General features: G+C 40.9%; 1 protein-coding gene across 1 annotated transcript; it reads right to left on the bottom strand.

The window, feature by feature from the left end:
* Nucleotides 1–5,832: 5,832 nt before the first annotated feature.
* LOC306924596 (uncharacterized protein) lies at nt 5,833–12,519 on the bottom strand. The gene is made up of 5 exons (XM_079503171.1): nt 12,405–12,519; nt 10,043–10,309; nt 9,418–9,597; nt 9,035–9,155; nt 5,833–5,972 (listed from the first exon to the last, which is right to left on the bottom strand). The coding sequence occupies exons 1-4, from the start codon at nt 12,429–12,431 to the stop codon at nt 9,054–9,056; spliced, it is 576 nt and encodes a 191-aa protein (XP_079359297.1). The 5' UTR covers nt 12,432–12,519; the 3' UTR covers nt 5,833–5,972; nt 9,035–9,053.
* Nucleotides 12,520–13,480: the final 961 nt, after the last annotated feature.

The following is a 13,480-nucleotide window of genomic DNA, read 5'->3' as shown; positions in this document are numbered from 1 at the left end:
ACCTGCAGAGAATTTCTTGAGAGAAACTAGCTCATAACATGTCTACGGTGGATTTTTATGGAACAAAAGCTCATAATTCAAGCTTGCCCTACAGCTGCAATGTTGGTGAGTTTAACGTTGTTTAATACAAGCAGATCACAAAAGCAAATTGGATGAGTGGGGAGTCAAAAAAAAGTCTATAGTTGCAAATTGCGGCTAGAGTAAGCCTTGAGTTTAGAGTGCACTTCCCTACCTCCTTCACCATGTCTGTGGGGGTCTTTTTTTTACCTTGTCGTCCATCCAGCCCCCACAGTACTTTATGATGTATATGAAGTGACTTTCATCCCATCCCAACAACCCAATAACTCCCTCACTAGCTCTCTTATATCTCATCTAGGATCTGGGCGGTGTTCCTTCAAATCACTATCACGATTATATCACGATTGAGCTTGTAGATCGGCTAGAAGAAGAAAAATAAAACATGCTTCTAGATGATTAACCTACACCAGGGGTGCCCAAAAGGTAGATCGTGATCGTAGATCAGAAAGGCTGTGCAGGTAGATCACGTGACATGCCAGAATATTTGATTTAAATCTATAAAAACAATTTTTGGCATCTGCCACTTGAATTAAGGTGACTTGATTGACATCAAAAGGGCCTCTAAGCTCAAACAAAATAATCAATATTTTGTTTTGAAGAGTTGCTGTGCACAAAAACATCTGTAGCAAATGGAGGAAAAAAAACAACCCTAACCTATTCCATTTCTGCCCCTTATTTCCCATTGCAAGTGCGTTTGTCTTATATGTAACACCAGCTCCGCTATACCAAAGCCCCCTCAGGTACATATTTAAACTATTTTCAGCAATGGTAATACTTTTTTCGATCTTGTTGAGCTGGTCATTTTGAAAGTAGCTCTCAAGTCAAAAAAGTGTGGGCACCCCTGACCTACACAAACAAGATTAACTCAGTTGTTGTACTAAACTAATTTTAATTGATATATTTTTGGTTAATTAGTCCCACTATCATCCTCCATGTTCCTGTTGTGTTTGACCTTTGCAGGCCTTTAGTCCAAATGCTACGCTGCACAAACATGGATTCCACCTACACAGGTGACGCCGTGACGGCCATCTAGCTGCCAAGACCTCTACAGAGGGGTGAGACCCCCCCCACACACACACACACACACACACACACACACACACACACACACACACACACACACACACACACACACACACACCCTCTGACTGGATCAGTATTTAAATAGGCTCTATATGCACAGAATAGCTCATCCTACTTCCGGGCGCGCCTCCTTCCCTATGAGGTGTTACTAATTATTAAGGCTCTGTTCCATTCTGGTCAAACGGGACCTTTTTTTGCACAGCCTGGGAGTCAATGGGCACTGATGGGACGCTTGTTTTCAACAAAGATGGCGAAAGCAAACATTCTTTGTTCTGTACTTATACAGAGTAATGGTACTGCTACTGAGCATGTTGTCTCACTGGAAACGCTGCTACACCAGTGGGTAAGTGTCATTGAGGCCCTGTACAGGTGTGTAACTCTGAGAGGGTACACATGGAACCAAGGGTCCATTTGATTTGGTTTCATTTGTACACTCTCAGGGGTACCACTGTACACTGAATGGAACAGAGCCTTAACCCTAGAACACTAAACATATTTTTTGTTATTTTTTGCCCAACGTAAAATATTCCATAAAACATATTTCTCATCAAAATATATTGAAGTACAGCAATACATGGCAACTCGAGCTACTCTTCTTCAATATTTCATCATGACTTTTCACAAAAAAATAGATTTCATGGGGGTCCATGATCTTGGAAGCAATATGGGTAATACTGAAAAGTGTGTTTCTGTTGGGCATGGGCAGTATGCTTTTGTTTAATAATAACAAGATAGGGGCAAAAGAGAATGCCACAGACGAAAAACAGTCTAAGTCCACACTATTTATCCATAATGTATAAATGATAGATAAGGGGTCAGGACAACGAGGCCTTTTCGTGGAGGGGTCAGTCTGAAATTTGGACTTAGACTGTTTTTCGTCTGTGGTACTAATGATAATCTTAATTGACGAATTACCGTTACATGAAGTCTTTGCTGAAAATGTGACTGGATATATGTAATGTGTTGATCAAACCTAAGTTTATTGTCCAGGGTGAGTCCAAGATATGTGAAACTGTCAACCTGTTCTACTGTTTTCCCATTAATGAGGAGTGGATTAAGTCCAGTGTCGGTTGTTTCAATGACCAGTTATTTTGTTTTGTCCGCATTCAACTCTAGATAGTTGTCCGTGCACCACTGTGTAAGATGAGAAATGGTGTTCTGATAGACTGTAATAGTTATTGTCATGGAGCAGTCCGAGAATGGCAGTGTCATCAGAGTATTTAAAGTATGTGATGTTGGTGGGAGAAGAGCTAATACAGTCATTTGTGTACAGTATAGTGTGTAGACTAGAGGAACAGGGTTTCAAGTGTACCGGTATGATGGTGGATGTTTTCCAGAGCGTTGGTACAGATGCTGTCCTGTAGAACTCCCAGAATATGGAGTATTAGAATAAGAATGGGGGAGAGCTCCATGGCGCAGAGCTTGCGCGGTGCCATCCGGCCCTGGCGCCTTGCCAGGCTTCCACCTGGCCAGCAGCTGTTGGACATCCTCCTCTGTGAAGGGGGGATGTGGCGGCTCTTGAAAGGGGCTCCTGAGCAGCTGGCTCACCAGTGGTGGGAAAAGGTGCTCACATTTATTTATCTATTTAAGTAAAAGTCTGGAAAACAAAATTTACTTGAGTAAAAGTACAAAGGTATTGGTATCAAACTGTACTTAAAGTACCAAAAGTAAAAGTACTCATTGTGCAGAATGTCCCGTTTCACAAGTTCAAAATGTATACGGTTTTTGGGGGCTTTTCCCTCTACAGTAGGTAGACAGGAAACGGGGAGAGAGATGGGGAGAGACACAAGAAAGTTCATCTGGATCGGGACTCGAACCCGCGACACACTGACATGCTGGATTACTAGCCAAGGTGCCCGGACTGCTAAGCCCAGGCCAAAATAATATCTTTTGATTGTAGATCTGATTTTCAAATGGCCGAAATGTATATAGGGCTGAAGTGGTTAATGTGTTTTGTAATAATAATCAAAATCTACAAAGTAACTAGTAACTAAAGTTTTCATATAGGCCTAATTGTAGTGGAGTTCCACTGATATGTAGTTAAGTGGAGTAGAAGTAAAAGTATTGGAAATTGGAAATACTCAAGTAAAGTACAAATACATAAAAAATCCTCAAACTACAATTATTGTAGCTACTATAGTTACTTGATTACTAGATTTGAAAATAGCAAAATTGAGTACTTTTTACGTTTGGTACCCTAAGTACATTTTGAGGCTAATACATTTGTACTTTTACTCAAGTGCATTTTGAATTCTGGACTTTTACTTGTAACATAGTATATTCCTACATTGCAATATTGATACTTTGTACATTGTGAGTACTTTTTCCATCACTAGGATGTAAAGAGTCACTGACTCAGGTGGTTGAAGAGTCAGTCTATTCAGCCCAAGTTTTGCTGGTGTATAAAGTGGAGCTTTTGTGCCCTCTACTGACAATAACATGTTATTGCTTCACTTCTGCTGTTGTCCTGACCTGTGTCATTGTCTCCACCAGGCCGAAGACAGGCCTTCGGCCTATGTTACAACTTACAGGCCTGTTACTGGTAGGATCACATATAAACCCCTATAAAACAAATTGCTCAATACCGACAGCCGGTCAGCAAGTGGATTCATGAATGTATGTATATAGACAATATTTTAGGCCAATAAAAACGACTATATACCATATTTCTTATCAGAATGTCAATGCCAGTGATGTTTGAAATTAATACATCATGTTCTGGTTCAATTGGTGTTTTTAACTGAAGGAGCACTATAAAAACTATAATTGAAATGTTTATATACTGTGCCAGTACAGTACAGCCTCGCATAGCCAGATCTCCACAGCTCCCCGAGTGGGCAGAGCTGTGAAAGGTCTTGCTATGCGAGACTAGCACCAACCTGAGACAAATTGCCTGGAAAACAGACAGAGCTAAATGATTACTTCATGCCCGGCTTGGGCCGGCTAAGAGGAAAAACTTTTCACGCATTTTGTGCAAACACACCTGCAATAAAAAACAAATCAGATTCTTTAAATGCTCTATGCAAAAATGTGTAAAATAATAATAAATAGAGCAGGTCTGACCTTTTTGTCTTTGTCAGCTGGTGGTCCCAGACTCCCAGGGCAAGCAAACTAGAGCAGGGCTCCCTGTGGTGGAGCACAGCATCTGTAGTCTCATTGACTGGTGGGGCAGCTCAGTGAAGACGACCATGATCTGTGCTGGAGGAGAGAGCAAGTCTGCTTGCCATGTGAGTACCTAACTATCACTTCACACCAAAAACAAAGGACAGCACTTACTGTACTGTATTCACGTGCTGTACACTGTGAAATCAGTATGACGACAGTATACAAGTCCAAACATGAAAGGGAGTAGGGATAACATTTAAACGATGAAGCCCTGGAGAATGTGATGCCCATGTGTTTCTTCTCTTGAGTCTGAGTCTTGATTGCATAACAAGGTTAAACAGTTTGTCCATCTCATCTTACTATTAAATGAACAAAACTCTTGTCAGTCTGTCCTCATCCATTTTACTCCTCAGGTTGACTTGGCAATTGATATGAAATTGCATTGCATAAATGTTTTTTTTCCTATTAAGCAGTATGAAGCCAAGCAGATCTACAAGCTCATAGTGCAGCACCGCACTATGAGCTTGTAGATCTGCTATTTTTCAATAGCTAAAGTGTAACAGAATGCTTAAAACACAAAGGGGTTCCGCAATCCTGAAAATCTAGTCTGTTAGCTTAGATCTACAAGCTCATAGCGCGCCACCGAGTGGCGCGCTGAGCTTGTAGGTCTGCTATTTTTGAAAAATCGTAAAAATGTGGCGCAAATCTTTGAATATATATTCTTTCAAAGTGAATGTTTTTAACTCGGGTCTAAATGGGTTAAACCGTTTCAGTTTGCACTCTTGAAATGTGCAGCAGACTATTCAATAAAGATCCATAACGTGATTGAAACCGATTAGCAAACATAAAAAGTTCTAAAAGCACACTTATCTACATAAACTATTCCTAAATTTGATCAGATACAAGATAATCATATTAATCGGAGGTATAGGCCATTTAAATAACTTCTCATTAAATATATTTAACCACAAACTCAATCATCAAAAACAAATTAACCACAACAGAAACCACATTGAACCAATTTATTCATACACGAACAGTTGAGTATTGAGTACATTAGTATCTTTAGCATAGCATTTTGCTTTGACCAACAGCTGCTAAAAAGAAAAAAAGAAAAAAAAGGAGCCAAACAGAATCCTGTTGCATCCTTTCCAAAATAAACAAATTTGAGTTCTCCCGTCTCCCAGCAAAATGTGTAAAGTACCCTGGCTTTCCACTTGGGGGCGACAGCGAGACGCTGCCACTGGACACGATGCCAACCGACATGAACTTAACTGAACGCAACTTATTACAACTAACTCTTCAAAATGCAACCCTCCTCCCTGACTCTTCACAATGCAACCCCCCCCCCCCCCCCGACTCTTCACAATGTAACATAATATATATATAAGATAACCCCCGCCTCCCCACAACCCACCCCATGTACCCCCATCGTTCGTGTGTGTGTGTGTGTGTGTGTGTGTGTGTGTGTGTGTGTGTGTGTGTGTGTGTGTGTGTGTGTGTGTGTGTGTGTGTGTGTGTGTGTGTGTGTGTGTGTGTGTGTGTGTGTGTGTGTGTGTGTGTGTGTGTGTGTGTGTGTGTGTGTGTGTCTCTCTCTCTCTCTCTGTCGGGTTCAGAAGTTGAAATCGAACTCCCATGGCTTCTCAAAATCTTCCTCGGGAATGAACAGATTAGGCCGACTGGTCTCCTGCCTTGGCCTTGGAGTCCTGTTCAGGAAGATGTAACACAGGTTTTCATGTTATACAAGTGGTTTAATTACCCATTGTAGGGATGCAAATGATCAATTCATTCATTAATTGATCACTGATAACTTTATCAGCTAAAATAAACTTTATCAATGATAAAGCTGAGGAAAACAAAAACAATCCTCGGGAGCTCTGGAAGCTACTCAACAACCAGGCTGCGGTCAGAAACTGAAAACCAGGTTTTCAAACATAAACATCAAATCGAACGACACTCTCATCACTGACCAGCTTGATGTGGCCAACTACTTGAACATTTTCTTTACAAACAGCAACAACGCTGGTTGTTGCTGTTTCTACAGAAACCTAGGTGTTTGTAAAGACTATTTTAAACTAGTTATGGTAACAACTGATGAGGTACTTCAGAAATTGAGTGCCCTCCAACCCCACAAGGCCACTGGCCATTTCAGCTTCATGCTCCACACAGTTCAGATTCACCCGAGGAGATTCCTGATTCGGAATCAGAGGCGGTGGTCGCTGATGACTATGGGACAACAACTTGTCTGCAAGTTTGAGTGCCATAATGTTGTGGTGGTGTAATAATAATCGAAATCTACAAAGTAACTAGTCACTAAAATGTTCATATAATTGTGGTGGAGTTCCACTGAGATGTATTGGAGTAGAAGTAAAAGTATTGGAAATACTCAAGTACAAATACCAAAAGAAAATCCTCAAACTACAATTATTTGAAACCTTTGGCTACTAGTTACTTTGTAGATTTTTATTATTACAAAATATACATTAACTACTTAATTTCTACAAGCTCACAATGCGGTGCGACATTGTGAGCTTGTAGATCATCTATATTCAAAAGATTTGTATACATTTGAAAGCTTGAAACGGGACATTGTGCGTGAGTACTTTTACTTTTGGTAAATTTTGATACTTTTACTTAAGTAAAAATTACGAGTACTGTTTCCACCACTGATACTGTAGGTGGTTGAAGAGTCAGTTTTGTGTGGTGTGTGAAGTGGAGCTTTTGTGCCCTCTACTGACAAGAACAGTCAATAGTTCCTAACTCATGCTACTTGAGTTAAAGGGACAATTTGCCAAAAAAATGAAAAGATTTCCCTTAATCCTAGACCTGCTTTTACAGGAGGTGAACACATCGGTGCATTTCTTTAATTCGCAGGTCTGGTTTGTGTAGAATATGACTGTATGACACCGTATAATGTACAGTACTTCTTTATGCTCTAAGAATAGCCTTAATATCAAAAACAGTCTAATATCATTGAAAGATTCTCTGCACAGGCAATATTCAATTAACTCAAAGTATTTGGGCAGCAGCAAGTGTTAACTGTTGTGATGCGACTACTTTGGCTATTTTTGTTTATATTAAATTGATGCACTTTTCTTTTTAAGCAAAGAGCTAAATAGTTCTGTGAGAGTCTGTCACATATTTACAGGATGTGACACTGTGAGTGCCTTTGCTGGTCATGGAAATCTGAATGCACTGATCTTCCACAACCTGTGCAATCCAAGACATGTGTAGTATTATAGGACATTTTGGATCGAAAATGACCTTGACATTGACCTTTGACACATGACCCTGAACTTGAATTGCTTCAGTCAGCTGCCCTTTTGAAACTGCCATCACACAATTTAGCACTCCTGGATGTCAGATGAACACAATTATACCATATGTCTTGTCCCTTTTTAGGGCAACGATATCTCACCCAGCCTAAGGACTAAAACTCCAAATTGTCTAAGAAGTTAAGAACCTCTAGAGAGAGGGTTTGTTTGTGCACATGTTGTGCACAAACAGAAAAGCTACAGTTTACAACTTTTGTCTCCAAGAGAGAGTCTGTAGAGTGAAATGTTCAGTTGTCTGTGTTCGTGCACTGAACATGTACGGTATGTTATTATTATTATATTTTTGTATTTGATGAGGTTTGTATTTTCTACAAGAAGAAAGCTACAGTTTACTCTCCAAGTTGTCTCTAAGGCCTGATTTACACTGGCAGCCAAATCTTTTACACTGGCAGCTTTGCGTTGAGTTGTTAAAGTCAGTCTGAATGCACAGATCGGATCTGGTCACTTGCAAACGGTAGTGTGAATGACCGGGCCAAAGGATCGGATTTGAGTCGGATCTGACTTGAAGTGACTGCAGTCTAAAGCAGGCCTAAGACAGTGGTTCCCAAACTTTTTCATGTCAAGGACCCCCAAATTGACACGCCAATTGATCACCCCCCCCCCCCCCCCATTTGAAAAGATATGCCAGGGACCCCCATAAGAGAAGATTTGTACGGCTGTAGCAGTGATTCTCAAATGTCTCAACCAGTTTAATTTCAAGGACCCCCAGTTTGACTACGGACCCCCATTTAATGTAATTTCTATCTGAGACCCCAATTCATATTTTAAAATCAATGGTAAAAATCAATGTTAACCCTAACGGGTCCATTTGGTTCCAAACTATCCTTTTAGCTGGGGACCCCCTGGAACTCCCTCAAGGACCCCTGGGGGTCCCAGGACCCCACTTTGGGAACCACTGCTCTAATGTAACCTCCAAGTTGTCTCTAAGAGAGTCTAGAGTGAAATATTGCACGTTGCCTCAGCCTGCAATAAACTGTTGTCAATTCATGATACTTCCTCATCTCCTAATTTTTTTACTTACAATGTCAATGATGTGTAAGAAGAGTCATTCATTAAATACAGTAAGTATATATAAATGCTACACAATGGAAAGTTTTCACCAAGATTTCACGACGCTGTGATCGGTATCGGCAATATCGGTATCGGCAGATACTGCTTCCAGTGATCGGCCCCAAAACACCTGATCGGAGCATCTCTAGTAAGAATATATACATTTTTTATCCATATGTTAATCCTGCACTACAAATATCAAGTAATACAAGTAGACTGTTATCAACCACTGTTTTGAGAAATTGGAAATACAAAGCTAAATAGTTTCACAGTTAGATTTAGAGACACACTGAAATGTACAAAGGTGCAATGAGATCTTGCAAAGATTGTCTAGACTTTAGCATTTGTGCCCATACATTCCGTAGAGGTTAAGACACACGTACCCTGAACATGCTTGTGTGCTCACTCATTCTTCTTCACTCCACCATTGTCTCCACCAGGCCTGACGTCTTTGGTATTCAGCCAGCTCTGGTACGCCGACAGCATAGGGCTCTCAGTGTAGTCCTGTTCAAGATGATGAAACACAGATTTTAAATCCTGATTTAAACCCCCCCCCCCCCTCCCCCCCCCCCCCCTTTGGGTGCAGACAAAGCCTACGACAGCTCCCGACCAGACGTGAGTTTTGGTGTGTCGTATGTCAAAGTCCAAAGTCACGCTGGAATGATAAATGCCAAATTGTGGCGACCTCGCCGTACGCCTAAAAAAAATTGATAGAATATAAGATTTTGTCGTTTTCATTAAAAAGTGTATAAAAGCTGTGACTTACCAGCGCCTGTTTAAGTGTTATTACATCCTCATCCTGGACGTCTAGACAATCTTGACCCTCGAAAAGGAGCCTGGTTTCCGGACGTATCCGGTCATCGTACAGAATTGTTGCGTCGAAAGAGATGAGATTGTGCAGCTCATGGACAGGGATGTTATACTCTTTTTGTATGTCTTTCAGTGCCTGGAAGATATGAAAATGTCATGTTATCCTGGCAAAAATGGTGCTAAAACTTGTTAAATAAATATTTATCATAAGACATCACTTTTTTGTGATTATTTTTAGTTTTGCTGACACACACAGAGGAGACAACTGATTGAATTTAAGTCCGTCCAACTGGCATCGCTGCAGTCAACTAACCAACAACACTGTTGTCTAACTCTATACAGTGCCAGCCAGTCCATTCATATTGGCTCATTATATAATATCAGTAAATGTGTGGGACTCACATTATACCATAAGGAATCAATGAATCTGTTTAATATCTGTATATACTGTAATCATTGCTATAGTGTTTGTTCTGTAATAGGGCTCTCCCTATCTCTCCAGCTCAGGCTAGGACACCAATTTATTCTAATCGGGAACAAATGGCAAAATACATACAAAACAAAAATAACAAAAATATCACCTTTTCAACGTCAAGCAGGAACGACAAAGTCGTGGTCTTACGCATGTTGATCATGATGTCAAGACGTTTTCCCTCTCTCAGTTCCAGTAGTGCCGAATCATTTCTGGACATGCCTTCCAAGGGTTGCCCGGGGTCGTCAACTTCAACAACAACTATTATTTTTCTTATCTTATCTTTCTCATCTGTGGCAGAGTCGACCCCAGACTTGACAACAGACTGGAGGTCAGGTTCAGCGGCAGGGGCAGTGTCTTCGTTGCAGCAACAACACTGAAACACAGTTTAGATATTATAAAGATCCATTAAATCCACAAACTCTCTGATCAACAATCTTATAAAACTATCATCTCTAGTCAACAAAGAAACGTCCAACTCCAAAAAACATAAGCCTACATTAACCACTTCAGACATATTTAGCCATAACTTAGCCGATCTACGAGCTCACAACGTGTCAGAATCGTCGGGATGTGACATGCTGTGAGCTTGTAGATCTGCCATTTTTTTCAAATATTTTTGAGGGTCGCTAGCCCCTCCTATATACAGGTTTAATGTTTTTAGTTTAACTAAAAACGCCATTGACAATGAAGGGAACATTTACGTCATATTGTCTCTTTATTGTTAATGGCATTTAATGTTTGTTGGCACCAATTAACAATTTGGGCATTTAGCAGACGCTCTTAATCCAGAGCGATTTACAATAAGCAAAAACAAAAATCACACCCGTGTGAACTGAGTGGTGCAAGGTCTTATATAGCCTGATCAGCTGTGGTCTGACATAATGTCCTACGTCAGTGACCATAGTAACCATGCTCATTTTTTTAGTGACCATAGTAACCATGCTCATTTTTTGAGTGGTGTAAACCACTCCTACAACTGGCTTTGTTAGATTACGTGTCTGTCCGTTTACGTGTCTGTCCGTACCAAAAAAATCACACCCGTGTTTTTGAGTGGTGTAAACCACTCCTACAACTGGCTTTGTTAGATTACGTGTCTGTCCGTTTACGTGTCTGTCCGTACCAAAAAACTGAGTGGTGTAAGGTCTTATATAGACTGATCAGCTGTGGTCTGACGTAATGTCAGTGACGCAATGTCTCATTCCGGCCAATCACAATGCACCATGCTCATTTTTTGAGCACAGACAGACAGACTAACAAAGCCAGTTGTAGGAGTGGTTTACACCACTCAAAAATGAGCATGGTTGCTACGGTCACCCAGTTCACATGGGTGTGATTTCATTACGTCAGACATTACGTCAGACCACAGTTGATCAGTCTATATAAGACCTTACACCACTCAGTTCACACGGGTGTGATTTTTTTGAGTGGTGTAAACCACTCCTACAACTGGCTTTTTAGTGGTGTAAACCACTCCTACAACTGGCTTTTTTAGTGGTGTAAATTGAGTGGTGTAAACCACTCCTACAACTGGCTTTGTTAGTTTACGTGTCTGTCCGTACCAAAAAATTAAGCAAGGTTGCTATGGTCACCCAGTTCACCCGGGTGTGATTTCAGCTTTGTTAGTTTACGTGTCTGTTCGTACCAAAAAATGAGCATGGTTGCTATGGTCACCCAGTTCACACGGGTGTGATTTCATTACGTCAGACATTACGTCAGACCACAGTTGATCAGTCTATATAAGACCTTACACCACTCAGTTCACACGGGTGTGATTTTTTTGGTACGAACACACACGGGTACTGTTCTTATTTTCATCATGAGACCCAATTACTGAATGTCAACACTCCAGGTTGGGTTTTCAAACGTTTTATTTGCAAGGACCCCTTAACTCTGAGAATCTACAAATGGAGTTGTTACAGACCTGTTATGGTCAGGGCTAGCTCTTTACGTGTTTCTGGTAATACTCATTGTGTATGTCTTTGGCAAACTCAATTTTGACAAATGTCCACCACAAGCCAACATGGGATGACCCCTGCTAGTGAGTAATTTTAGTCTATACTCTAGACTAGTGGAGCCTACTTTTCTACTGCTGCAGACTAAATAACTTCATATTGGTCCGAATTATTAATGCTTTTGTTAAACAAATAATAGTCATAAAGAAAAGTTACACGACGCCACATATTCTCTTCACAAACGGTTAGCACCGCCGAAATGAAATGAAATGAAATCTATATTTACCCAGGGTATCTGGGCTAAGCTCAAGAACTTGTTTCCAGCCAGGCCCTGCTCATAGAACACATTTCATCGTAGTGGTTGATGCCTTGTTCAAGGGCATTTCAGCGGTGGTAATTTTAACGTGTCGGACGGCTGATTCGAACTGGGAACCTTCCGGTATCTAGACCGCGCCGCTATCCGTTCGGCCACCGCTGACACTTATTAAAGACTAGTTGCTAAGACAATATACTCACCAGCAGTGTTTTAATTTGCTGCCACATCTTTCTTTCTTGTTGTAAGGTCTTGTTACCGTTGTAAGCAGGCGACTGACGACTGACTCGCTCAGGACTGACTGAGGCCGGCGAGGTGGTGGGGGATGTGGCGCGTGGGCAGGGCGTGATTTTTTTCAACTGCTTCCATCATACAGTCTGTAGGAACGGAAGTGGCATGGTCTTATCCCGAAAATTCATCCTAATATAAACATACGTCATCTAAGAATAAATAATGTATAGCTTGCTGCTTAGCAGAAATGGAACTACAAAAATAAAATGTAAATATATTTTTAAATATATAATCGTAAACGGAAATAACAGCTCTGCTCACGTGATCCTCTCATGCGGACTCGAGAGTGACACGCGGGAGTTTTAAATACTTGAATGGCATGACCACGTCCATAGACATATATACATAGACGCCCCTTCCGGCTCTGAGGCGTGTGTCACCATTGAAGGCACAATTTTCCCGACATTCCTTGCAAAGCATTAGCGGAAGCAAAGCGGAAGCTTACAAGCTTCCGCGTGCGTAACATAAGTCCCGGAAAAGACGCGCTGTGATTGGCCAGTAGTCACTTGAGTGACAGCGAGAGACATGGAGGAGTCACGTGAGTGACGTCACTCGGGCAGCGACGCAGTCGCCTTCAGCAAATGCCTTCAGCACTTCTAAATAAGAAAGCTGCGGAGAACTGTTGCTTTGTGTTCACTCTTTAATGTTTTCTGTTAGTAATCTAATCCCCCCTGGCTCTGATGTTGTATTGTTAATAACTTTGTTGTTTGTGTTTGTTTGTTTGTTTGTCTTGTTTTGTAATGTATATTGTCATGACTGTTATAAAGATTTGTTAAAAAAAAAAAAAAGCCTTCAGCACTGCACTTCCGCCTTCATTGGGATACACGTCCCTCCAATGAACTGCAGCGGCAAATGAGGCGTCTATGTATATATGTCTATGCGTCCACTGGCAAATCTAGAGCTTCCTGTTTGAGAGCTAGCAAATTTAAGACATCCGGTTGCTTTCAGAATAAAAGTGTAGTTAATTAAATAATTATTACATTACATT

Source organism: Electrona antarctica (genome assembly GCF_951216825.1).
Source record: "Electrona antarctica genome assembly, chromosome: 6".
Lineage (NCBI taxonomy): Eukaryota > Metazoa > Chordata > Actinopteri > Myctophiformes > Myctophidae > Electrona > Electrona antarctica.
Note: the sequence above shows the minus strand (reverse complement) of the source record. Positions and strands in the feature narration are given on the sequence as shown.